The sequence below is a fragment of the Panicum virgatum genome, chromosome 1N (assembly GCF_016808335.1).
Source record: "Panicum virgatum strain AP13 chromosome 1N, P.virgatum_v5, whole genome shotgun sequence".
Classification (NCBI taxonomy): Eukaryota; Viridiplantae; Streptophyta; class Magnoliopsida; order Poales; family Poaceae; genus Panicum; species Panicum virgatum.
In genome coordinates this window covers 59,599,939-59,626,535 of record NC_053145.1, presented here as the reverse complement: position 1 = coordinate 59,626,535, position 26,597 = coordinate 59,599,939, and the positions used below count along the sequence as shown (strand labels likewise).

The 26,597-nt window shown below is 47.8% G+C and overlaps 3 protein-coding genes and 1 pseudogene across 7 annotated transcripts; 3 read left to right on the top strand and 1 right to left on the bottom strand.

Annotated features, from left to right (window-relative positions):
• Positions 1-7,794: 7,794 nt before the first annotated feature.
• LOC120657123 (aspartyl protease APCB1-like) lies at positions 7,795-11,308 on the top strand. Its single transcript, XM_039935379.1, has 9 exons — positions 7,795-8,473; positions 9,112-9,229; positions 9,380-9,603; positions 9,706-9,942; positions 10,097-10,250; positions 10,332-10,414; positions 10,515-10,629; positions 10,759-10,831; positions 10,963-11,308. The coding sequence occupies exons 1-9, from the start codon at positions 7,908-7,910 to the stop codon at positions 11,076-11,078; spliced, it is 1,686 nt and encodes a 561-aa protein (XP_039791313.1). The 5' UTR covers positions 7,795-7,907; the 3' UTR covers positions 11,079-11,308.
• On the bottom strand, positions 11,082-14,151 carry LOC120657122 (annotated as a pseudogene).
• A 621-nt stretch (positions 14,152-14,772) lies between these two features.
• On the top strand, positions 14,773-18,795 carry LOC120657129 (rRNA-processing protein fcf2-like). Its single transcript, XM_039935389.1, has 5 exons — positions 14,773-15,169; positions 15,283-15,343; positions 17,614-17,688; positions 17,810-17,925; positions 18,363-18,795. The coding sequence occupies exons 1-5, from the start codon at positions 14,937-14,939 to the stop codon at positions 18,469-18,471; spliced, it is 594 nt and encodes a 197-aa protein (XP_039791323.1). The 5' UTR covers positions 14,773-14,936; the 3' UTR covers positions 18,472-18,795.
• Positions 18,796-20,296: 1,501 nt separating this feature from the next.
• On the top strand, positions 20,297-26,492 carry LOC120657124 (mitogen-activated protein kinase kinase 3-like). 5 transcript variants are annotated; one of them, XM_039935380.1, is made up of 10 exons: positions 20,297-20,457; positions 20,552-20,726; positions 21,561-21,812; positions 23,245-23,463; positions 23,573-23,710; positions 23,854-24,021; positions 24,925-25,038; positions 25,303-25,410; positions 25,665-25,756; positions 26,023-26,492. In XM_039935380.1, exons 2-10 carry the CDS (start codon positions 20,610-20,612, stop codon positions 26,384-26,386), a joined length of 1,572 nt encoding a protein of 523 aa, XP_039791314.1. In that variant the 5' UTR covers positions 20,297-20,457; positions 20,552-20,609; the 3' UTR covers positions 26,387-26,492. The 5 variants fall into 5 exon arrangements, with proteins under 5 accessions (XP_039791314.1, XP_039791315.1, XP_039791316.1 ...); XM_039935381.1 differs by having other exon boundaries at positions 20,305-20,457; positions 20,578-20,726; positions 26,023-26,475; XM_039935382.1 differs by having other exon boundaries at positions 20,312-20,457; positions 20,581-20,726; positions 26,023-26,475.
• Positions 26,493-26,597: the final 105 nt, after the last annotated feature.

Sequence of the window (26,597 nt, the reverse complement as noted above, 5' to 3'; positions counted from 1 at the left end):
AAACAATGGCGGTTCCCGTACTTGCAGCATTCTGAACTCATAATTCGAACTAATCAGCGCAGTCTCATGCATTTAGAAGATCAACGACTACACCAAGACGACAAGTTCATAATAACAATAGAGAAACAAGTGGCAACTACTAACCACTCCTACCGTGCCGACCTCTCTTACGTTGTGCGTGTACGTGATCTGTAGGGTAGCTATGACAGTTCGGTGACCTCACGTCTCTGGCAGGACGGCGTAACTGAGCCAGAGGTGTATGCAAGCTGGGATCATCGTCCTGGGCAGGCGTAGCAAACAACCGCGTAAAGTTGTCGAATGAGACCTCGTCGTTGTCTTGAGACCGCCCTACGGATCACAAAAAACTTTTTTTAAAGCAATGTTAAATAGGTGAATGCAATTCCGTACAAATGATTGTACGTACCCTGTGTTAGAGGTGGTAGTGGTGGATAAGAATAAACTCATTGATATCCTCCTGGTGGCGGCATAGGGTGATACGAAGAAGGCCCCGCTCCGGTGAACTGTTGTCATCCTGAGTGTAAATAGTAACGTATAAGCCTTCGACCATAAAACATAAGCAAATAAAATTATGCACCACATAATTACCTAAAGTCCATGCAGCTGTTGTCATAGAGGTAAACTGGGTTCCTTGAAACGGAGCCCCTTGCGAGGCACCTGACCCTTCATAGGGCTGAGAACCGGGGTACCCGTACCCTGTGTGGAGTCGTACTTAAATATTGCTTACAAATATACGGATCGGTAAATATCACACCATACCTTCGTACTGTGGGTGGTATGGGGGGAGGCTGCTGCACTGCGACACCACAAGAAACCGACGTGGACGCTTGCGATGATCCGTAGGAATCCTCGTACTCCGTCCGTGTACCAAAGACCTGAAGAATGCCTCAGGCTCTATCACGTTGAGTGGTACAGGCCTCGAGTTGCGCCGGCATGCTCATCGTAGACCCGCCATGAATCCTCATTACATTCAGTGAGCAATCTAATTCAAGCAACTTACACATTTCGAACTGCAACCAAGAAAACTTAGTCCACAAATCTTAAAAGATTGAAAATGCCGTCAATATTTACTCACCGCCCCAGCTAGTGCCTCATCCCTGTGTCGTGCATAGCCATCCTGCGAAGTCGCAACATGCGGCTGTAGATGCATGTCAACATACGTCAAGCGGCAATGAGTCTTAGGTTCGTACTGTAGCAGCACCGTCCAAATTAAACCGGCTTAAATGCACTAACCATCATCTTAATACTTAATCAAGTTATTGTGCACTTAAAACGGTGTAACCTGACAGGCTGTCGGGTAAAATCTCGATTAAACTACTGTATTCCAGGATCACAATTGCACTTAGACCCGTACGAAGACGAGCACAGGTGTTACCAGCAACAGAAATCTACAAATTAATTTACAACACAGGTTTTACATAAAAGGTTTAAATACAAACAACAGAGTTCAAACACACAGCGGAAGTTTAAAACTGAGTTCGAAATACAATACGATAGCTACGACGACGATAAAAGGTGAGCTCCACATCCTGCCCACCGATGTGACGCCAACCTGCCCAATCTTCACGGGGAAGACGGGGCCCACTCGACGGTCCAACCTGGAGGGAGTGGCTGTCCAATCCAGGACGCACAGATCTCCTCGAAGTCCGCCGGGACACAACCTGCTCAGAAGGGTTACAACAACAACCCTGAGTATACTAATACTCAGCAAGGCTTACCCGACTCTGGGTATACTTAGCCCACTAACTAGACATGCAAAGCTTTTTGGCTCTGAAGTTCTTTTGCTGAAAAGCTGCTAGAAGTGAATCCTTACTTTCAATATTTTAGCTCCATTTAGTATACCAAGTATTACTAAGTTCGCCTATTCATCTAAAACACACATGGTGGAACAGATTATCTTTTAGAACAACAGATACAACATACCATAGCTACCGTTCACAACTTATTTCACTTCTTACTACGATGTGACGCAGTGACCAAGGTTCTCTTAACCGAGAGAGACGGCGAATCGATCCGATTTAACCTTGCAAGGTGGACCTAACTCACACGACACATGTGAGCCCCGCCGGGCCATGCGCGTCAACTGTTTCCACATTACCACGGCATCTGAACTACGCCTGCTAAAACCCAGGTGATGGGCCCCTCGCGGTGAACTCCCGGAGAACCCGGAGGCGGCATCCTATCCAACACCCGCCAACTCCCACGCCCAGCGTAGCATGGCGGAATTCAAATCACCGCTGTAATGTGGTACACAGCTTACCGGTTTCGACTACCTCCTACTTCCGGTATGTGGTTAGTACTGTTCAAACTCGGTCATCAGGGCCAACAACGGTACGGTCCTCAATCGACACAGGCGGGAGTTCATTTTCTCACCTAAACCAACTCATTCCCGCCCGGTCTCCAATTCTTTTACTCATCAACGCATTTTCAAGCCAAAGGTAAGGGATCAAGATCCTAAACTCGCGAGTGACAGCAATCACTCGACTTCTACCGAAATCCTATTTAGCAAAGCATTTCTATCGACACCTGCATACTAGTATAGGTCCACGGTACCTAGGGAAAACATGCATACTATGGTTCCATTCAACTCCTAGAACATAAATGCACACTACTTAAATAAACATTGAATAATTTTAAATTAGGGTTATGCTCCGGGGCTTGCCTTGCAGGTCAGCGGGGTTAACAAAGTCTGCTGGAGCGTGCTCAACGACGACCTCCTGCTGCTCTCCTGCTCGTGGCTCCTGGACCGGCTCAGCAACTAGCTCGTGGACAGCGTCGGTCGTGGCGTCTACACGAATAAAAATATGTCATGCATCAATTAGGATATGGTGCAAAGCATGAGTGCTGCAGATGCGATTCAAAAAGTTAAAACATTTTAGCCTGAAGTGTTTCCTTCTAAAAACAACTACTAACAACCTTTCTATAAAGAAAAGTGCGTGGTTAGGCAAACTATAAACAAAAACCCTAACTTGCATACCTGACCTAGCAACAAAATTTAACCGGATCAACGTGAAAGCAGTAGGCATGCCTCACAAAATTTTCCAACATAAGCTACTGCTATCAAAGCAATTAACTAACCCTAGCCAGGAAAAAGAACATAAATAGATCTACCCAAAAGTGTACACCACTAGCACCTGAAATTTTTACAGTGGATTACACATACTAAGAGTGAGCCACTGCAAATTTTTCATAATTTTTAGAGCTATATAATAAGTGGTACAAAATAAACTAGGTTAAACACAAGTTGAATTTTCATCAGAGAAAAAGTGATAAAATGCATGATTAGGTATTTTTCCTCTGAAGATCATGATTTTAGAAACCTAACAAAATTTGTTTGGCATTTTTCTCATTTTTCTGTGAATTTATATGCAATTAGGAACTTTCAGCCGAAAATAGAATAGAAATGAAAAAAAATATATAAAAGGTAAAAAGGGGGGCGCTGACAGCCGGGCCCCACATGGCAGTGGGCGCCGGCCCAGCTGCCTTCCCCCTCCCCTGCTTCGCCCGTGCCGCTCTGGGCCGGCTCGGCGGCCAACGGGGCGGCGGCGGCGGCGGTCTAAGCCGCCCGCGGCTCGCCGGCGGCGCGGTATTGCCCGCCCACGGCCAGAGCAGGGCAGTGGGGCAGGCGCGCGGCTTAGGGCGGCGCAGGGCGGGGCGCGGCGGCCTGCGGCGGCGCCGGGGCAGGGCGCGCGGCGGCGGCCGCGTTCCGGCCTGGACCGGGGCGGCCGGCGGTGGGGGCGGGCGGCTCGAGCTCCGGGGAGCCCGGGCGGCTCTAGGGCGCGCGGAGGCGGCGCACGGGGAGGCACAGGGGCGGCTGACGGCGCGTGCGGGCGGCGGGCGGCGCGTTCCGCGGCGGCGCGGCGGCGAATCGACGGCGGCGGCGCCGATTCGGGTGGGGAATAAGTCGGGGAGTAGGAGGAGGCCGCGATTGAGCTCACCGTGGGCTCGATTTAGGCGGAGAAGAGCCGGAAGAGGGTCGTCGATGGAGAGGGGCGGAGCTCAGCGAAGAACATCAATGGCGGCCGTGGTCTGCGGGCTTGATTCGGCTCGGGATGGGGTCGACCGAGGTCGGGAAAGGGTGGAGTGATTTCGGGGTGAGGTCGCGCGGCTCTGGGTGCGCGGAATCGAAGCGGAGTGGCGAGGGTTGGCCGGCGGCACGGACGGCGGCGAGCTCGAGCTCGTGTCTGCGCGACGCGAACGCGAGGAAGGAGAAGGGCGAAGCGAAACCGGAGACGGCACCGCGACCGGATAAGGACGCGAAGCGCGGCGGGCGAGGATCGTCGACGGCCGACGCGTGGAGGAGCGCCGACGAGCACAGTTGCCGGTATGGCCGGCGAGCTGCACAGTGAAGACACTGTTTCTTCGTTTAAATGATTTTTGCCCGAGTTTGACCAGTTAAAACTCAAATTTTCATATAGAAACTTGAAATTTGGCCAAAATAAAAGTTGTAGAGAAAAAGAAGATCTACAACTTTCGTTTTGGGCGAAAGTTGATTTGGAGCTCAGATCAAGGACAAAAACGAGATCGAACACGGCTAATTAGATGTTTACTACGCGAACGCGATTAGCGTTAACGACGAATTTGAGCCCACGATTAGCGAGTTAACTCGTGATTAGCGAGACGATTAACACAGGGGTGTTACACGTACCAGGTCAGGTACGCCCTAAATGAAGCTTCAGTGTGTGGACCGGTGTCCTCAGCCAACTGTTCGTCTGTATTATCCCACGCAGCCACCCACGGTTGTAACCTAGTAACCCACATGGTGGAGAAAGGATGTGCAGACCTTGACAAACTGCACGTTAAATAGAAATTAATGACACGTTATTAGTACATGGGGACTTATACGTTTTTGTTACCTATGATCGTGGCGCTGAACACGATCCAACGCTGAACGCACAGGGAAAGACTGTCGTTGACCAAACTGCCTCATGACTCTGTCCAGGCAGTGGGTCTCAACTGCAACGTCGTACACCAAAGCTGCAGTAGTCATCCATAGCCCCTGGTCCTGTGTACAAACCGAAGATATCCCAAGCGGTGCACGTGTGCCTATAGCCGAAGGTCTGTATGGCTTCCACACAATATCTTCTGGGGTCAATCGATTAAATGCCGCAACAAACTCAGGATAAAACCGCCGGGTCTGTACATGTGCCCATATTTTTTGCAAAAATAAAAATTATGTGTCCATAACTAATGTATTGAGGGGAACAATGTATGACCATAGTATGCATAGAATACAAACTTTTTTATCGGGTCCATACCTGTCGAGAGTACCAGAGAGTCCCCATGGTAGGCCTGTCGTTCTCCGTGTCACCGTACATATCCGGCTTGTATGGTGACTGGTCAATCATGGGACGACCGATAGCAATCCTCTCGTAAGACCAAAGCTATAGTAGAATTGGGCACCCCGTTAGGACAACATTGCTATCATTCTGCCGTGATGCCTTGCAGAGTCCACGATATGTGCATGCAAGAACCGCTAAACCCCAACTATATAAGGGTATGACATCCTCATCTGCATCGGCGATCTCCTGTGCGTAGGACACAAGCACCCTATCCACACAGTGGCCGTGTGAGTTGTTGAACATAATGTACTCAAACAACCACAACAGGTATGCCTCGAGTGATCTAGTCACGCTGTAGTCATCAGCATCGGCTGCCAACAGGTCCGGCTGTAATAAAGTACGAACATTGATAATAAGAAACACATGAGGTATTTCAAAGCTATAAAATGCATCAACACATCGTTTTGTAGGAAGTTGTACCTGGAACTGTAGGAGCCATGACTTCGAAGGGCTTTTCGACTGTGGGTGCTCATTGAAGTCTTCAGGATCAATCGTGGTGGCAACACCTGCAAAACATTGCACAAGGTCCTCCAGCCACGTAGAAGGTACCACGCGGGGGCCGACAGCGTCCCCGGTGATAGGAAGGCCAAGCAGCATCGCAATGTCCTGCAGGGTCGGTGCCATCTCCCCACAGGGGAGATGGAATGTGTGTGTCTCAAGTCTCCATCTGTCAACGAGAGCTGAAAGTAGAGACCTGTCTAGCTTCATCAAGGCACTCTCAGCAAGACGAGCCACAGTAAGAAGACATGCCTCGCTCAGCCTGCATCATATAGTGCACAAATGTTAGTATATTATATAATGAAATGTATAACGGACGAAAACAGAAAATAGACGACATATCACCTAGGCAGCCATCGTGGGTCTACAAGAATCAACTCTGCAGGTGGACGTGGACGCAGCACGCTGAGTTGTTGGTGCTGAACCACAGCAAGAAAGGACCGGTGACCCGAGTCTATTGTTGGGTCCAGCAACGCAGAAGTAACCCTGGTCATACCTATCATGTAAGATCAAAACAATGCAATACAATCACACACATCTAAATTAAATAGTACCATCGTACAACACTATATGTCCATACATAACGAAATTATATTATTACATGCTACCATCTGGTTCAACTACACATACATACATAATAAAATTATATTGTTACATGGTACCATCTGGTTCAAATACATATCCATACATAACCGAATCTAAATCTTTAATCTAACACTAATCACTACTAATATTAATTAAAATAATTACTAATGTACCACTAATCACTCCTAACAATAATTAAACTGATTGCTAATCTACTATGTCAACAAAAAATAATTATAACATAATCTATTTGTAAAGTGTAGAAAATTTTGGTTACCTGCAGTCGCCGGCTTGAAAATCCGACAGTGCTTCGCCGCTTTGCCTCTCCCTCACCTCTCCTCTCCCTCCCTCCCTCTCTTTTCTTTTTTTTTCTGGATTTTTAGTGAGGCAAATGAGGAGGTGGGGGGCAGCCAACCCCTTATATAGGCGGGGGAGGCGGCCGCCCTGCTGCCGGGCGGCCGCGGGGGCCGGCCGCCCCGCTGTCGGGCGACCGGTCCTCCAGGGGTTTTTCTGCAAAAATTTTCGTACAATTTTTGCAGAAAAGCCCCTGCCGCCCCGCAGCGGGGCGATCAGGTCCCGGCCACCCGGCAGCGGGGCGGCCGAGGTATATTTCTGTAAATTTTGAAAACGAAAATTTATTTTTGTAAAAACGAAAATAAAAATAAAAAAATAAAAAAAACCGACGACTGGAGACCTCCGTGGCGACTGGCGAGGAAGGCGAAGATTGTTTTCCCTGGACATGATCGCCACTTGGTTCGTTTCGCAGGTAGCAGGTAACTAACGGCCAAAGCCTAATATTGATGCAATCCATTGCCGTGGAATCAGATGTCCAATTTTAGGAAGTCCCTCAAATTGGGATTGAGGGACCCCATGGGATTGCGGATCGCGCCACTTCAATGGCTGACACAGTGACACGGCTTCACACTATGCGAAGCTACCTCACCATTGCGCTTGCGTTGTGCCGGGAAGAAGAAGAACCAGGGTCAGGAACCAATAAATAAACAGGGCCAAATGATACCGCTGCTCCATGGAATTCTCTCGCAAAGGTGGTTTTCAAGCGTAGGAAGCCATATCCGCGTGGCCAACAAGCAGCTCGTCGAGAATCCCGGTTCTACCCCTGCGTCGAGACGAGGTCAAGAGTCAATGAGCCAATCACCGCTCTGGGAGCTCCAAGTCAGTCCGCTGTCCGCGCTCCAAAACCACCACCAACCCGGGCCCACAGCCCCTCACCCGGGACGGGATTCGTCTGTAGTGCTCCCTCCTCACTGACGTGTAGGGTCGGGCCCGCGCGTCAGGGACTCAAACGGCAGCGGAAGTAGTGTCCTTTCTCCCGAGTCCCCCTTGCCCCCGGTTTCCGCCCTCTTCACTCTGCCTCTCGCCTCCGATGGCTCGCCCCCGCCGCCTCCTCTGACCCCGCCCCGCCCCGCCTTCTCCCCGGAGGGCGCCGCGGGGATCTCGCCGGAGATGGCGCCGCCTCCGCCCCCGCCCCCGCCACCGCCGGCGGGGGAGCACCAGCCGCAGCTCCACGGGGTGGTCATCATCTCGCTCCCGCCCCCGGACCAGCCCTCCAAGGGCAAGACCATCACGGCCTTCACCTACAGCGACGACCCCGGCGCGCCGCCCCCGCCGCAGGAGCCGGCGATGGGGTACCCGGTGGGGGCGGGGGGCAGGAGGCGGTCCAGGCGGGCGCTCTCGCCGCGGCGGGTGGCCGCGATGTTGCTCGTGCTGGGCGCGCTCGCGGTGGCGGCCTACTACTGCTTCTACTCGGACGTGGCCGTGCAGTTCCTCGGCATGGAGCAGGAGGAGGCGCACAAGGAGCGGAACGAGACCAGGTCCTTCCTGCTGCCGCTCTACCCCAAGGCGCGCCAGGGCCGCGCGCTGCGGGAGTTCGGGGACGTCAAGCTCGCCGCCAAGAGGGTCGACGACGGCGGGAGGAAGGCGGCCAACAAGATGGAGGTCGGGAAGGCGGTTACGGCGGGGAGCAACAACAAGGCTTTGCTCCCGATCAAGGGCAATGTATTCCCCGATGGGTACGCGTACAATTCCGCCGGCATTCGATCTGATTGTTTGATCCTTCGCGATTTGGGTCGGTAGGAAATCATTTGCTCATTAGCTTAGGTTTGAGAAGGATGCTAGCTTTGATACCTGATTTGGGGGAAATTTCGCTACCAGTGAACGAATGGATCCCACTCAATATTTATTTGACCAAACTGGGTATACATGTTGCTATATTTACTTGTTTATTAGTAAGCACCAAAATGGAGGTTCGGAAGTGCAACTATTGTTGTAAAATTACAAGTCTTTTGGTTTCTTAGTGGTTCTGGTATTGTCTTACTAGTTTAGCTGTTCATGTGTTTATGGGTATCCATCTTATAGGTCCGGAATCGTCTTAGTTTTGCTATTCGTGGGTTTTTGATCTCTCGATGAGAGTATCCATCAAAGAAGGAAAACCTTTGGTGTTCTTGACAGCTATTAAGGTCAGAGTATCCTGGCCTCCAGCACTAATCAATATTCATTGTTCATGCATTTTAGCCTACACACTCGGTACTCTGGATGGACAGTTCTTTATGTTTATGTCTCTTTGGGCAATGTAAGGGATGCTAACATCTGGCATGCCATTCTTCATTCTTGTTCTGTTGAAGCTAATACTATCTCACGAAAACTGCAGCCAGTATTATACATCTATCTTTGTCGGCAATCCGCCAAGACCGTACTTTCTTGATGTTGATACTGGAAGTGACTTGACATGGATCCAGTGTGATGCACCATGTACAAACTGCGCGAAAGTATGCAATCAAAAACCAGCTATTCCATTCTAATTGTGATAACAAGCTTTTCCTAAGCTTCTGTAGGATCTCCATTCACTACTTAGTTCTACTCTTGCTCTAGTCCATGTATGCTCTCTGTCTCTCTGAGAATTTGTTTGATAATTTCAGGGACCTCATCCTTTATACAAGCCAACAAAAGAAAAGATAGTCCCTCCCAGGGATTCGTTATGCCAAGAGTTGCAAGGAGAACAGAACTACTGTGAGACCTGCAAGCAATGTGACTATGAAATTGAATATGCAGACCAAAGCTCTTCAATGGGTGTCCTTGCAAGGGATGATATGCATCTGATCGCAACCAATGGTGGAAGGGAAAAGCTCGATTTTGTCTTTGGGTATGTTCAGATCTTTCAGAAGCATCTCTCTTCTATATGTATGGTGCGTCAGGAAAAAAATTGATGTAAGATTGTTAAACTTTTGCTGTGTTGGGAACCTAGGTGTGCATATGATCAGCAAGGCCAGCTTCTGTCTTCACCAGCGAAGACTGATGGGATCCTTGGACTTAGCAGCGCAGCAATAAGCCTTCCCAGTCAGCTAGCTAGCCACGGCATTATTTCCAACATTTTTGGTCATTGTATCACTAGAGAGCAAGGTGGTGGAGGTTATATGTTTCTGGGTGATGATTATGCACCTAGATGGGGAATGACATGGACTTCTATTCGAAGTGGCCCAGAGTAAGTCTTGTCATGTTCCTTTGAAAATGTAACTTTGCCATCATCGTCTCCTTTTTCATCATATATTTTTACCCGAAATGTTGCAACTATCCTAAAACATCATATAAAAGTTCATCCAATACTCTTTTCATGATTTTTTTTTCCAAATTTTCAGTAACTTATATCACACAGAGGCCAACAATGTAAAATATGGAGATCAGCAGCTTAGTGTGCGTGAGAAGGCAGGAAACTCAGTTCAAGTGATTTTTGACAGTGGTAGCTCGTACACATACCTCCCAAATGAAATATACGAAAATCTCATTGCAGCTGTGAGTATTGTTCGCAATTTTTTATAGGGATGGGATGAGTATGCAAAATTGCTTTACTTTCTTTTTCTTCTAAATTCGCAGATCAAATATGCCTCCCCAGGTTTTGTTCAAGATAACTCAGATCGGACATTGCCCTTATGCTGGAAAGCTGATTTTCCTGTGAGGTAAGATAATGGAACTACAGTAGATCATCACTTCAGATACGAATCAGCACTCAGCAGGCTTCATCAGAGATCCTACTTGCCCTTAATATATTTTGTTCAGGTATCTGGAAGATGTCAAGCAGTTCTTCAAGCCTTTGAGCCTTCATTTTGGCAAAAAATGGCTTTTCATGTCTAAAACATTCACTATTTCTCCCGAGGATTTCTTGATCATCAGTGTAAGTTTCTTTGCATTGATCCTATTTTACTGTTAAGCCTTTTATCATCTATATTTCTATTCATATGTTTAAAATTGATTCTGTGCTAATATTTATGTGTATGTTCCCTTCTTGGTGGACCTTTTCCAGGATAAAGGAAATGTCTGTTTCGGGCTTCTCAATGGAACAGAAATCAATCACGGGTCAACTATAATAGTCGGAGGTATAGATGACCTTCCTGCTTTAACACTTGAATTTTTTTGGTTGCCCATTTTGATAAGTCCCACTATTTATTGGAAGTTGGAACTGCTGATATTGTCAAACCTGGATGATCCCTTCCTGTTTTCGATGTAGATGTTTCACTGCGTGGCAAGTTAGTTGTGTATGACAATCAACGGAGGCAGATTGGCTGGACAAATTCAGACTGCACCAAGCCACAAACACAAAAGGGTTTTCCCTTCTTCCTCTGATGGGCACGGCTCGGCTCACAATAAATCTGTCTGATGTATAGTGGACACCATTAGAATGCTGTTATGTACACTACATCCTCCAGGGAACTGTCATTAGTCCCACCGTATGTTGTTGTAATACTTGTGTATAATATGTATATACTGTGTGTATTTTATGTATGTACTGTCTCCTCTACAGGGGGATTTTATAGGCATTATGAACATTTACTATCTAAAGTGGTTAGTGTACACATCTGGCTATCAGTCCATTCACCTTGCATAAAACTTGGTAGATCTGTCACCCGAATCACCCCTATAATCGTAAAAATTTGCGTATCCTAAGTAAAAAACCACAACGCTCTCTGCTGATTGCAGCAGGTTCCTCCACAGGGTCCTTGAAGTTGGCCTTGTCGCTCAACTCTTCAAATGCATCAACAAGGTTCTGGAGCCGGGCAACAAACTCAATGAGGAGTGAAGCAAATGTGGCCAACGACAAGGCACTTGCGCTCTCATATGTTCTTGATTCCACGCCTTCAAAAGGCAAGCTGGAATGGAATGATTGTCGTGCAGGCCAAGATGATTGCGGCTTAAGTGAACCTGAATCGTTTCTGGCAAGGAATGGGTTTGAAGAATCGACTCTGCTGAGGAATGGATTTGAAGAATGGGCTCTGCTCAGGAATGGATTTGAAGAATCAGCTCTGCTGAGGAACGGGTTTGAAGAGAAGCTGGTTGATTTGTGCACTGAACCTATATTGACAGCGTTGTGCTCAGGTGGTTCATCTTTGTTTTCATTGTCGGCAGCATTAGAACTGTCTTGGATTTGCGAAGTTCCATCATGCCGCAGAATCACTTCCCATCTTTCTGTGTTGACGAGAAGGTAAGACTTCTCGTCGATCTTCTTTTGCAGCTCTTCAGCTGCCAAGTGCACTTCTGAAAGAATGTTTGGAGAGCTCAGTTTCGTCATCGTCTTGACTCTCTGCCCAAGTTCTCGCAGCACTTTAGCACCTTCTTCGCCACTCTATGAAGCTCTGCACAAAAAACCTTTCTACTCTCTGGTGGTGCCTGAAATTTGGAAGAGAAACTCAGCAGTGAAATCCGTATTTTCAATAGATTATTTGTTGCTTGATATGATGCACAAACCTGAATCTCTGAAAGTATGCAGCCATGCAATGCCATGACTGCAAATGAGCAATGCCTCAACGCACCACCAACTTTGGTGTAGTTCTTCCATGGATATTTCATCATCTTGTAAGGTCCATGAGGTGGCTCCCATATAGCAAATCCTAACTGCAAGCAGAAGACCTCACGCTTGTTATTGTTAAAAAATCGATAGATAAATCCTAGAAGGAATGCATTCGGAGAGAGAACTGACCAAAGCTTCCTCCTGTACTGATGCTTCGACAGCTGCCCTGTACCCACTATAGAGAGGATCATCAGATGCTTGATACGTGAGTATCTTTGATGGAATCCTTTCATATTCCATGCAGCTCAGATATCCATCAACACATCCTAGAATGAAGAACAAAAGTGAACTTCGATACAAGGACTTAATTGTATCTTTACGTTTTTACTTTTTGAAAAGGGGCTTGAACTGTCCATGAAGGTTAGATGATCGTACCTTCTAAAGATTTTGCCACGCCAGAAAAAGTCTTCGCCACCAACTTGTGCAGATCCTCTCCAGCCCAGATTGGGTGTATGCCTATGTTGATGGTGAGACTGACAGCAGCACCAATAGCGATCAGCACAAATCTACTTATAGCTGTGGCAGTGAATTCCCCTGTGTTGTATCCAGACACCGTAACATAGCAGAAGGTCAGCAGGAACACGCGAAGCCCATACTCATATGGTTTCATCTTCGGGTGCAGTTTTATTAAGCTGGCAAAGAATCCTAGCGATCGAAAATATAAAAAAGAGAAAATTTTGAATTAGCCACGCTCGAATATCATAATATATACTATATTGAAGAACGGTTTTAGCAATTTTCCATACTTACCAACGACGAAAGTGCTTACGATGAGGATAACCGCGTCGTATTTTCCTATCGGTGCCGCCAACTCAGCGACTGCCAAAGCAAGGCCTCCTGCAACAAGAGTGCCCAATCCCCTATTTAGCCCTTTGCTCAAAGTCGCACCTGTTTAACATTGAAAACCCAGTTATTAACGATTAAACATGTGCTATGATGCAGGCCGCTGGTAAAAATAAATAAATAAACTTGTTATTGTTCATATTATGACTGTACGGTCCGTCTGATAAGAACAAAACAAACTTGCATAATGTCTTAGCAGAATTTAGTTTTCCATCAAACATTGGTTACAAAACCTACAATAATGGTTATCTGGAAAAAATGATATCGATGACTGTATTTCCGTGTTTTTTCCTCTTCCTGTTGGCATGATCTTGTTAATGTCGTCCATGATCTCAGCCTTATCCAGTTATTCATGATTCTAGGTGTCATTCCATTGGTCAGGACGTGAATCAGCAAGGTTTTGTGATCATACATGGCATGATCTTGTTATTCATGATCATACAATGCATGATCGTGTTAATGTCGTCCATGATCCCAGCAACACATTTCCCTCTCTTTCTTCATTTAGGGAATTCGATATGGCCCACAGACATGCGCCGAGATTCTTAAATTGACGGCGACAACGACGATGGTTTGGGACAACAGAGAGCAAGCGGGTAACGTACCGATGCTGAACTCGAAGACGACGACGACGGTGAGTATGGCCCAGACAGAGTGGCTGGCGATGTCGCTGGGCTCGCGGAGGAAGACGAGCAGCGTGATGAGCGCGAGCGCCACGGCCACCTTCGCCGCGAACACGGGCTTCCGCGGGTCCTTGCGCGCGAACGCCCACATCTCCGCGGCCGCCTCGCGCACCGCCCCGGCCGCCACCCGCAGCCGGCCCGCGACGCCCCTCGCGGCCCCGTCATCCACCCCCCACGCCGCGTACTCCCCGCCGCCACCTCCACCAGTGGGGACGCCCCAGTCGAACCCGAGCAGCGGCTCCCTCGCCGCGCGCTGGTCCAGCGTCGACCGCAGCGTCCCCAGCTGCGGCGGCAGCGGCGGCAGGCCCGCCGGCGGCGGCCCCATTGCCTCGACAAGACAAGAGATCGCTCGGGGCGGCGCGGCGCGGCGTTTCTCTGGCCTCGCTGCGTACGCGGCGCGCGGTTAGGCCCGGTTACCACACGATGCGAGCGCGTCGGAGGAGGAGGAGGAGGAGGAGTCTCGGGTGCTCACGGGGGCAGGCGGGGCTCCTCTTTTGTCGGAGTTCGTTTCGTTCCTGGCAGTTCGGTTCGGGCCTCCTGGTGCGTGCGCGTCCCGTACGAAGATTGGTCGGTGGTGGCGGTTGCGTCGTCCTACTCGCCTGGCAGCGGGGCACCGAGCGATGGCGAGGCGCCGCCACGGAGCGACTGAGGAACAAGCGAATGTAGCGTGACGCGGAGGCCGGCGTCTTTGTTCTTTGAACCCACGCCGGAGTGACGGTCCGTGTGGCCGACGACGGCGACGTGCCGGCGGCGGCGGGCAGGACACGCCGACACGGGGGGATCACCACTACGCGAAAGTCACACACAGAGCACCGACGCCGAAGAATCCGGCCCACTTGAAGTATCCCATTGAGGCCCATGAAATTTTTGGGCCGCCAAAACCTTTTGATAAGATGGCCCAGATTGCCTGATCCTGCCCTAGTATACTCTCCTTTCCCCTCTCTGTCCCCCATCAGCGTTGAAGCCTGCCTTCACCGTCCGTCCGTCCCCACGGCCGCCGCGCCGCTTTCCTCGTTCCCGCCCCACGCCCACCCCTGCCGCCGGGTAGCTTAATCCAGCACCGAGGCGGGAGAAGTGATAATTATCACAACTCGCAGCGGTAGGCCAGTGATGTCGGAGACGGCGGCGCCGATCGGCCTGTCATGGGCGCCCAAGCTGCCTTCCCTAGCAACGACGAGCGGTGGCAGCAAGAGCGACCCGGCGCCGAAAACGAGCACCGCGCAGGGGTCGATCTGGAAGCCCGCGAGCGAGCTCGTGGACGGGCTGTTCGTGCCACCGATAGACCCCAGGAAGGTTAACAAGCTCGCCAGGAAGAATGTCAAGGACACCACCGGCAAGGGCTGGTGAGTTCTGTTGTCCTCGTGATTTATTCGATTTCGCATGATTGATTGCTGCCGCATGGTAGGGTTAACGGCTGAGTGCCTGAGTGCTTGTGCTTTCTCCCTCCGTTTCTCAGGTTCGACATGCCGGCGCCGAGCATCACTCCCGAGTTGAAGAAAGATCTCGAGATTTTGCAGGTGTGGTGTTACACTGGCTCAGTAACCTTATAAGCAGTAGAATACCCTGATATGTGCCTGTAAAATAGATAATTAGCTGTCGAAAATTGGGGAATGAGGCCGGAAACCGCGCCGCCGGCGCTCAACCCCCCCCCCCCCCCCCCTCGCCGCCGCCGGAGCACCTCGCCGGAAGTCCGTGCGGGTGCCAGGACGGCGGCGGCGGGGCCTCTCCGCCTTCCCCTCGGTCCATCCCCCCTTGCCTCGACGAACTCCGGTCCGTTGCTGCTGCGGTGCCCAGATCCGCAGCGGACCTCCCCCCGTGCTGTCCTCTATGGCCAGATCCGGTCTCCCGAGGGCTTGCTCTGCCATCAACGGGAGGTCTGCAGCAGTTGCCGCCCTCCACGCCGCCACGGCCGCCGTCCCTCCATGCCGCCACGGACTCCGGGTGCGACGGCGGCGGGTGGTGGAGCAGCGGCGGCGGCTCGGGGCGCCAAATCCGGTGCCCTTGAGGGTGGATCCGGCGCCCCCGCGACCGGAGGTCCCGGATCTGCGTTTCCCGAGCCTCCGGCGTGCTGGGGGCATGCGGCGGCGACGGCGTCCTCTCGTGGGCAAGCCGCTGGCATGCCACCAGATCTGCTGTCCCCTCGCGGCGGCGGCGCCCTGCGCTGGTCCGGTCACGCGTGCGTCGGGCAAGCGGCTCGGCCTGCCTGCGGCGGCGCCGGCGGCCGGGGCGCGGCTTCGCCTGGCAGCGGAGAGGGCGTGCCTCGGCACGGCTACGGCCGTCCACTGCCGAACGCGGGCGCACGGCGCGACCTTACGGCGCGGCGGCGCCCGGCTTTGCGCGCTTGGTGGAGACGCTGCGTCGGCGACGGCGGTGCTACATCTTCTGCTGACTGCACGCTTCTTCTTTGGTGCTTGGTTGTCCTGCTGGGGTTCCAGGGAGCTTAAGGCGAAAGCCGCGCCCGGCATTCTGCTGGTCTTGACGACGGCGGCGTCCGAGGACGTCGCTCACCTCCTTTGAGGCGTCGTGTGAGCTCTCTCCTCCTCCTGCAGTCATGGGATCCCTCCGGGTGAAAACCCTGCTCTGGTTGTTCCAGACCAGCGGCAGCGGCGTGTTGGCGTCGCGTCCTAGCTGTAGGTGTCGTTGTGGAGGATCCCCCCACAAGCATCAGCACCAAAATGCTCTACAATGGTCCTTTGCAAGCATCTTCGTTCCACGGTTGCACAAGCCAACTGCCGGTGATGTCTGCCTTGAATCTTCATACCTCATAATCGTCCATGTTCCTTGATTGCTTCATCTCATCAACTGCCGGGTTGCGAGACCATGATCCCCTCTCTTGGATCTCCTCGTTCTCCTCTCGTCGATCCTCCCCCTTTGAGGATTCCTCCCCTCAAATGGCGTTGGCGGCTCGTCGATTGGATCCCGGATACGCTCCATAGGTGATGCAAGTCACGGCCGTCGTCCGTCGAATTCGACTCTGAGCTTTTACAGTCGCCTGTGGAATGGAGATCACTGAAGTATTTAGTTTTGGTGGTAGCATTGTTGGGGGATAAGCGACGTGCTTCCATTTTGAAGGAGTAATCCTTAACCTTGTAGCCTTGGGCCTAGCTATTGGGTGTTTGTTGTATCATCTTTCTTCTTGCGTGTGTTGTGTGAATTTTAGTTGTAAAACTGCTGAACCTTATGTTTTATTGAGCTTGCAAGAAGCTCCATCAATGAAACCAGGTGGGGATTCCCCCCCCCCTCTCCTAAAAAAAAGAAAATTGGGGAATTAATATTGGCAACGATAAAAGCAACCGGAACTTATTTGTGCAGCTGCGTGTGCGAAATTGAACACATAACTGCAACAAATCTGACAGTGTGACCATCTGGTCGAAGTTGTTTTATTTTCTTGCAGCAGCAACAACAACAACATAGCCTTTTTTCCCAAGCAAGTTGGGGTAGGCTAGAGATGAAACCCAAAAAAAATAAGTTTAAGGTTCAGGCACATTGATAGCTAGTCTCCAAGTGCTCCTATCCAAAGCTATCTCTTTAGAGATATTCCAATCATTAAGGTCTCTCTTAACCGACTCATCCCACGTCAGTTTAGGTCTACCTCTACCCCTCTTTGCATTATCTTTACATTTTCTTGCAACAAGAAACAAAAATTACTTTGTTTGAGAATCAAGATACAATACAATTAGTAATGCAACGTGTTGGATGGTGCTGTTTCAACTTGGTTGGTACTGTATGATTCTGTTTTGACTTTTGGGATGCTTATGTGATTATATGCTTGCCATCGGTTTTGTAGCTGAGGCATGTAATGGACCCAAAAAGGCACTTCAAGAGGGCAGGAAAGTCCAAGGCCCTTCCCAGGTACTTCCAAGTAAGTAACCTAGTCTCAATCAGGCAGACTTATTCAGCATTTTTTATCATCATATTTTGTTGAAACCTTCATGTATCCTCCTCTGTAACTGATGTACTGAATATCTTGATGTTCGTTTTAGGTTGGTACAGTTGTTGAGCCTCCATCTGAGTTCTACTCAGGTAGGCTGACTAAGAGGGAGAGGAAAACAACATTGGTTGATGAGCTGTTATCGGATCAATCTCATAAGAGCTACAGGTATGCAACTATGCTCATCACACAAGAATGTTCATCAATCGGCACTGACTTGTCTTTCAGTGTAACCTTTTCTGTTCCGATTGCACATGACCTTGCCGATTCCTCATGAAATTGTAGTTATCAAGCATTATCTGTAACTTATCTAACAAGAGAAATTCATTTTAGTTATAGACCATAGAGCCTCGTCATTATGATTTGGATTTCAGATATTGAAGCAAGGCTTCAGTGCATAGAAACTCAGAATGACATCTAGTTTCAAGAATGCATCTCCTTTTCTGTTTTGACTCCTGGGCATGTAGTGCTGTTACATTAGCCTTTCCCCCATCATTGATGTCTGATAATAGAATAAACAGATCCTGTGCCAGATCTTTTCCTTGTAGCTTGAGATTTACCTTTTTCTGAAATTGAATGTGATGTCGGTCTCCACTGAAATGCAGGAAGCGCAAGGTACGGGAAATCCAGGAGAGTCGTACGCCAGGAGGCAACCAAAAGTGGAAGAACAAGGGGAAGCAAACACTTAAGAGGGCCAAGGATAGGCGAAAATGAGATTGGTGTGTCAACTGCTTCGATCCTGAGAAAGAAGAGAGTGGAGAGATGGATAAAGGGTCACCTTCAAGTCGCACTATATACTCTGTCTCGATTTGACGGTATAAATTGTGATTCCAGTGTAATGTGGTGAACTTCAGCAACATGTTGATTGCTGAATGCATTTTCAGGTCTAAATATTTTTAAAGTAGTAGTGTAGCATCAGAATTAAGAAATGTTGGTTGGTGGACTCGTTTCCTCTGTCAAGTGGCCCCGGATATTGCGTAATGTTTTCCTTTGTTGTTGGTGATGCTAGTTGTGGGCCAATAAAATCTTTTCAGCTCAGCTAGCTGCTTTCTCGTGTGGACGATCATCAGCGCACGGAAATGCCTTACCCCATAACTGCCAATACAAATTCTCACGGCAAGGGGTTCATTGTGTGGAGTTGTTTTCATTTTTTTTTGTTTTTAACTGCTTATAGATATTTCCGTTTTGTAATGATCTCAATACTTTCGGAATTATAGCTTTAGTTTAAGTCGTATAATAAGCCGTACCAGCTTGTTTAGAGAATGTTTTGAGAATTTTGTTCTTTTCTAATTATTTTTGGTGTTTCCATATTTTAGCTCTAATTACTAAATTAATTATATCCAAAACTTGCTAATGGCCCATTCGCCCAAGGTCTATACGATATACTTACGTCGACTCAACTACTCCTATAGGCAGCACTGTAGCCTATAGATGTCCATACAGCCCGCAACCCGTTAGCCCATCCGAAGCACGGCCAATTTGGCCCGGCCCAAGCACAGCCCGGCCCGGTCCAATCCGTGTCCGGGCTGGCCCGGCTCGCTCCCCGTGCCCAGGTTTGGGCCGTCACCCCAGCCCGTGGGCTGGCACGGCCCGGCATGGAGTTAGCAGGCCGGCCCGGTAGCGGTCGCTAACTCCAACAATAGAGCACAGCCGGCCAGCCCACCGCCCGCCGCGCGCCCCCAGTGGCCCCGTCCCCCACCCCCAATCCCCCCCCCCGACCCCCCGCTCTCGAACCCTAGCTCCCATTTTCCCACTCGGTCGCCGCCTTCCCACCTTCGCGCGCCTGCCCGCCTCCGCACCGCAGCTCCACTCCCTCACTGCGCCGTCGAGGCGGCCCCCTTCGGCCTGCACTCCCTCGCCCCGTCGTGGACGGCTCGACCCCCCCCCCCGGCCTCCGCACTGGGCTCTGGCTCACGCTCGGTCAACGCGCGCCTCTCTCCCTGCGCCGCCCCCCTCTCTGGCCAACGCGCGCCTCCCTCTCCGGTGTGGCGGCGTCGCCCCCTCCTCTCCGACCTCCGGCAGTCGGCGCTCCCCTCCTCTCCAACCTCCATCGGCGGTGCGGCTCCCCGTGACGAGCAAGCCGCCACTCCTAGATCCAGGACGGCCAGGACGGCACGGGGCTTCTAAATCCAGGACGGCGGCGGCCGGTGGGTGCGGTGGCGGCTGACGCTAGCGGCGGGCAGCGTGCGGCCGAGGGGCGGCGGCCAGCGGGCGGGCGGCGGCACGGGCACGAGAAAGCTCCCGTGCTTCCCGGGCCAGCACGGCACGAATTCGGCCCGTGGGCCCATGCCTGGGCCGGCGGCGCAGCCCGTGGGCTGACCCGGCACGGCCCACTAAGGCATCGGGCCGGGCTAGGCACGGCCCGGAGGTGACCGGGCCAGGGCGGGCCCGGCCCCGGGTCGGGCCGGGCGGCCCAGATGGACATCTATACTGTAGCCTCAAACTCCTACGCCGTCGTCTTTATATTCCAGTACTTCTAAAAAACTGATATTGCGGCCATGCCTCTCCGTTTGCTTTCAAGATAAAAATACAAAATTAAAACCTCTCCCCTCCTATTCCTATCTCCCGTCCCCTCTCTCTCTCTCTCTCTCTCTCGCGTCTAGCCTTTCTTTGCTGGCGGTGACGACTGGGCGAGCGCCGCCATCCTACGCCCAGGTCTTCGTCGGGCCAGCCCCGGCGATGAGCATCCACTTCCACTAGGTACACCCTTCCATTCCATTCCTTTCCCTTCCCGCTGTCGAGATCGGGCTCCCCAAACCTAAGCCAGTTTTATTCGGATCTGACCCAATTATAGTGTCCTATACTGGATCCGCCCCGCAGCAGGGTATCTGCCCCTGACCTCAGACGCCCTGATGGCAGGGCTGGAGGAGTTGAAGAAGAAGCTGCAACCCTTGCTGTTCGATGACCCGGACAGAGGTGCCGCCAGTAACAGGGTGCCCTTTCCGGAAGATACTTGCGATTCCTACGTAGTAAGCACGCTTTGTATTCTCTTCTTCATTCCTTGTTTTTAATTACAATGAATTGTGGTAGCTACCTCTGGTCTTGGATTTAGTTGCTTAAACTCTGCGTGGTACTTTTACATGACCTCCATTGTTTATACTTAATTTGAGAGGATGAGCAATCAAATGAATATATATGTAGGTCTATGTTTTGTTCACTTGTTGACATTTTTTCTGTTGGGTACAATCTATGCAATCCTTACAGGATGGAGTAAATACATCCTAATCTATTTTGCTAAACATAGCAGTGTCTGCTGTATCCTATGCAATTGGATATATTGGACATAATCACATCAATGATCAATGTTATGGTTCAATTGCCTTCTGGGGTTTTTTTATTGACTGCCACCTATCACACTATGCCTCCTGTGTTTCTGTTTAGTGAAATGTTTTTTTTAATTTATTTCTCAGCAGTGAAAGTAAACTCATTTTGATGTGCTTCTTCCCCATCTGTGGAATCTTCACATCTTGAGACTTGAGTAGCCTTTATTGCCTGATAAGCGAAATATAGATCTGTTTGCTATTAATTTTGCAGTTAAACTGTTACCTTACTTTCTTTGATGTTGTGATGGGACACAGTTATGCTCTCTCAATTACTCTATCTTCTCCCATATCAAACTAGATCACAGTAACCATACTGAGGCATGTAAGTAGGAAAGGATATGCGCATGAGTTGTGGATGGTTAGATAATTTATGACAACCAGTTTTATTCAAACTTATGTATACCATGCTTGCTGCTTAAAGTCTTAAGCACATATAATTTCATGCATAGTAATTTTGATATAGATCTTTTTTTTGTGTAGGTTTCTGATAGCGGAACTGTTAATTTACTTAGTAGATCCTTGGGTGAGTACAACATCAATGAGCATGGATTTCATAAACGAAGTGCCAGGCAAGTCGAGTCAGATTCTGATGAGAAGGCATACCGTTGCGCCTCTCATGAGATGCACATATTTGGTGCCATTGGTAATGGTGCAAGTAGTGTTGTGGAGAGAGCTATATTTATTCCAGTTCATCGTATTTTGGCCTTGAAGAAGATAAACATATACGAGAAGGTTCGTATCATTATTCCTTACAGTCAAAGATACAAATAACGACCATGTTTTTGTGTTCTCTTTTTGCCCTTTTTCCCTAATTCCTTAATCATATTTTATAGGATTTAGAGCTTGTGTGAAGCTAGACTTTGTAAGGTTATGTATCTCTAGTTGATTCAATAGCTGTGCAGTGGCAATATTCATTGTTCTCTCTGCAGTATAATTCAAGATGTCTAGTCTAAAACTCTAAATCCTACCTCTTCTAAAAATTTTTACATTCATTTTTGGAAATAAGTTAACGTTAATTTTTTTCAGTGGAAAATTAATTTTAATACGGGCCCTATATTCCTATTTCCCTGTTTAGTTGCATCATGGAGCATACTTACACTGTAGGGCATATCTCGTTTTCTTTGTCCACCATGCAATGCGATTAAATGTTCTTGCTGTTTGAAAAGCTGGAGCAAAATTTTTGGAGCTTAAAATATCCTGCTAAGACTTGTACTTTCTTTGCACCCAATGCAGTATTGTGGACAATGGCATGTGTCCATTGGACACAAAGGGTATTGACACATAAATAATTGGAAAACAGAATAGTGATTGGAATTATGCAGAGATTTGGTATTCCGTGCTTCTATGTGTACATATTGATGATATTCTTTTCTTTCTGATATTAAATTTGCATGCCATTGTTAAAATGAAGTAATTTATACTACTACCAAATTAGGTCCAAGTTTCTAACTAGCTTAGCTCATTTCATGGACATGCAGATTCATCTTGAGGCCAAACTTATGCATTAGAAGTATCACTCTCTCACACGTATGAGTCTTTGTTCATATCTGAATCATCTTTTTTCGAGTTAATCTTGTCCACAAATCTCATAAGTATACTAATGCTTGAATATGATGGTCTATTTAGATGGGCCAATGGCTGTAACGTGCGGTCAGAGTACTGCTAGTCAAACGTGACTATGCTCACTAAAAAAACCATGATTATACAGCCGACTAAATGTTAATCTGATAGTTAATCAGCAAGCTGGCTGGTTTTGCATTCGCGAGCTCTAATTGGAATCTAAGTCATGTATATTTAATGGTCACTGCATCCATTTAACCAGACAACTTAATGTCCCTTTACTGTGATTTCCACAACACCCATTTAATTGAGTACAGTAGGATTCTGTTGTTGTAGTAGGGAGAGTGGAGTAGTTGGCTCAGTTTTGTTGCATAATCTGAGCAATTAAGCAGGCATGTGAAAGAGTAAATATGCTCTCTTCTATTCTAACTTCAATTTGAATACCATTACTGTGAAGCATGTTTATTATCACATATACTAATCTGGGTATTATATGTTGTTGTCACTACCTATCTAATTCATATTTTTACAGTTTCAGTTGGTAAACTTAAGCCATTGCTTTTCACAACTTTTATGTGTCTCATGTTTCCTGATATCTTTGCAGGAGAAGAGGCAACAGATTCTCAATGAGATGAGAACATTATGCGAAGCATGTTGTTATCCTGGTTTAGTTGAGTTCCAGGGTGCATTTTACATGCCTGATTCTGGACAAATAAGCATTGCTCTTGAATACATGGATGGTGGTTCCTTGGCAGATGTTATAAGGGTCAAGAAATTTATACCAGAACCAGTTCTTTCACATATGCTACAGAAAGTATTGCTTGTATGGATCTTCCACATCTATTTTAGTTTCCATGCTGGCATTAGTAAAAATCAAGCTGTGACTTTCTGTGAATTTGACTTTCTACATTCTTCTGTATATAATTTTGAAGGGTCTGCGATACTTGCATGAAGTAAGGCATCTAGTGCATAGAGATATAAAGCCAGCAAATTTACTGGTAAATCTTAAGGGTGAGGCGAAGATTACAGACTTTGGTGTTAGTGCTGGTTTGGACAACACAATGGCTATGGTATGCTACTTATTGGTGACAGTCATCACTATGTTCTTCTAGCGTTGCTTAATGTGTGATAATTCTTTTCTGAATAGTATTGAACATGAAATTATATAGATTGAATCTGCAATATATTTTCTTGCTAAATAAATATGTTCCAGTGTGCTACCTTTGTAGGCACGGTCACATATATGTCACCTGAGAGAATTCGCAACGAGAACTATTCTTGTGCTGCGGATATTTGGAGTCTCGGACTAACAATACTGGAATGTTCTACTGGAAAATTCCCATATGATGTAAATGAAGGCCCAGCAAATCTCATGCTGCAGGTGTGTGTGTGCGCGCGCGCCTGTGCCTACTCAGTGTGTTTATAATTGTAGTATAGACCTACAATTATTCTTGATTGATGTTTGAGATGTAATGTATGATGATATGGGAAAAATGACCCATTTGTACACGTCCTCTTGGTTATCTTAGTTTTCTTATGATACTTTTTTCCCCTTATACTCCCTCTGTTCTCAAATGTATGACGTTTTGGACAAGCAAATTAGTTCATTTTTTGAACTTGTTAGCTTTCTAAACGTCATATATTTAAGAATGGATGTAGTAATTAGCTAATAACAGCCCCTACTGCTGTAAGGTTTGCCCAAGAACTCACTCAAGAACAATAGGACACATTGGTGTTGCCGAATGGCTTGCAGCATTTTCTGTTTTCTCCTCTATGTATAGCAGAGATAGAGCTACAGTTATTGTTGAGATAGCCTCCTGGTAACTGCAAGCATTTATAACTATGATCATGTACTATTCTCCTAAACTACCAGTGGAAAATCTGCTAGCACAAAACACTCTGCACCTAGAAACTTGACTGAATATGGACATGACACACAAGGTTACTGGTAACAGCTAGTTGAATGCATGGATGTTGGGTTCCCCACTTCCGCTATGAATTTTTTATGTTAAATCAACGGACAGTGTAGTCAATGGTCACTCTCTGTTGCAACTTAAAAAGTTTCTTTTCTATAGCAACTTAAAAATAAACACAGCTAGCGCAATGCAACAACTGCAAGTGACCTTAGTTCTAGCTGCTTATGCGCTGTTTCTGCCTGCAGTTGGCTTTAATGATAGCATCATATTTCAATTTGCTATAGGATGTTGTGACCACTTCTAAGTATCTTTGAATGGTTGTTTGCACTTTGCTGTCTGCTTTCTTAACTTGATGTCTTGTAATTCAGATACTGGATGATCCATCACCAACTCCACCAGAAGATGCTTATTCACCAGAGTTTTGCTCGTTCATCAATGATTGCTTGCAAAAAGATGCTGATGCAAGGCCCACGTGTGAGCAGGTAAAGATACTTGTGTATGATGATTTGCATATAATTTGAGTTCTGCAGGTCATGGTTTCAATGCATACGTTTGTCATAATTCTCATGGTCTCTCAGTGTTGTCAGTGTTTGTAAGAAGAATGTAAGTGGTTATTAGTGATCAGTTTGATGTAATCATAGAATGTTAAAATGTCATTTTGCCAATAACTTAAGCATACCAGTGAACTCAAGTAGATTATGTTTTATCCCACTGTTTTCATTGATTACATTCAATACATGCTGCAGCTTTTGTCACACCCATTCATTAAGAGGTACCTGAAAGCCGATGTGGATTTGGCATCATATGTCAAAAGTGTTGTTGATCCAACAGAAAGGTTAAAACAAATAGCTGAGGTGAGTCTAGTAACATATTTCAACTTTATTCTTACTGTAGTTTAATTTCAGTTTGACTACAATTTTTGTCGCGCAATTTAACCCATTGGCTTACATTCCTTTATTCTTCTGAATGATCCTATGTACATTCATGCCATTGAATAGATGTGGCCTACTAAGATGTGCTTAAAAAAATGCGGATTTTTATGGGAAGATAAGTAGGTGGGCATCATGTCTACAATGCATAACATATATTGTTCTTTGCTTAATTCCAGATGCTTGCGATACATTACTATCTCTTGTTCAACGGATCTGATGGGATTTGGCATCATATGAAGACATTCTACATGGAACAATCTACTTTCAGGTACCTTAAGCCAGTGTTGCAATTGTAAGCATCATGATTACATACTTGTGTATCAACTTCACAGTCTTTTAAAACTTAGTTCTATATCCTGAAACTACTGGACGATTACTGCCATTTTTTTTCCAATTTTATTGTTGTGGTGCTTTTGCTCCTCTTGGAGTATTATTCTTTGCATGATAATTGTTGTTAAATTGTTATAGCTGTTCTGAAATCTGTCTCTGAGCACACATACATGATATGTTGTCTTACCTATCCTGTTTTGGCAGTTTCTCAGGGAACGTGTACGTGGGCCAAAATGACATTTTTGATAGCCTGTCAAATATAAGGAAGAAGTTAAAGGGTGACAGGCCTAGGGAGAAAATCGTTCATGTTGTTGAGAAGCTACATTGCCGTGCAAACGGTGAAACTGGAGTTGCAATTCGTGTATCTGGATCGTTCATCGTGGGGAACCAGTTTCTTGTATGTGGCGAGGGGGTAAAGGCTGAAGGGATGCCCAGCTTGGATGAGGTCTCTATCGACATCCCAAGCAAACGTGTAGGGCAGTTCAGAGAGCAGTTTATCATGCAACCAGGGAATTTAATGTCGTGCTATTACATATCAAAGCAAGATTTGTACATCATCCAATCCTGAATGAATGTATATTGACTTGTAAAATCAGTCTTCAAGCTCATGTATCATGGCTGTGGAAATTTTCCTTTTGAACTCTGGTTTTTTGAACCTATGAATCGTGTGCTTTTCACCCACGCCCGCACTAACCGAGTCACGTTGGGCTCACTTGCTGGCCAGCAAACTTGGCTGATGCCTGGTGCATAAGCTTGCGGCCAGGTGTGTGCACAATATG

Excerpts from the sequence above, each read along its gene's own strand:
- LOC120657123 (XM_039935379.1), top strand. The coding sequence starts at position 7,908 with ATGGCGCCGCCTCCGCCCCCGCCCCCGCCACCGCCGGCGGGGGAGCAC. Across the intron at positions 8,474-9,111 it reads GGCAATGTATTCCCCGATGG|CCAGTATTATACATCTATCT; the intron begins GTACGCGTACAA and ends CGAAAACTGCAG. Across the intron at positions 10,415-10,514 it reads AAAGCTGATTTTCCTGTGAG|GTATCTGGAAGATGTCAAGC; the intron begins GTAAGATAATGG and ends TATTTTGTTCAG.
- LOC120657129 (XM_039935389.1), top strand. The coding sequence starts at position 14,937 with ATGTCGGAGACGGCGGCGCCGATCGGCCTGTCATGGGCGCCCAAGCTG. Across the intron at positions 15,170-15,282 it reads GACACCACCGGCAAGGGCTG|GTTCGACATGCCGGCGCCGA; the intron begins GTGAGTTCTGTT and ends TCCGTTTCTCAG. Across the intron at positions 17,689-17,809 it reads CCCTTCCCAGGTACTTCCAA|GTTGGTACAGTTGTTGAGCC; the intron begins GTAAGTAACCTA and ends TGTTCGTTTTAG.
- LOC120657124 (XM_039935380.1), top strand. The coding sequence starts at position 20,610 with ATGGCAGGGCTGGAGGAGTTGAAGAAGAAGCTGCAACCCTTGCTGTTC. Across the intron at positions 21,813-23,244 it reads AGATAAACATATACGAGAAG|GAGAAGAGGCAACAGATTCT; the intron begins GTTCGTATCATT and ends ATATCTTTGCAG. Across the intron at positions 25,757-26,022 it reads ATGGAACAATCTACTTTCAG|TTTCTCAGGGAACGTGTACG; the intron begins GTACCTTAAGCC and ends CTGTTTTGGCAG.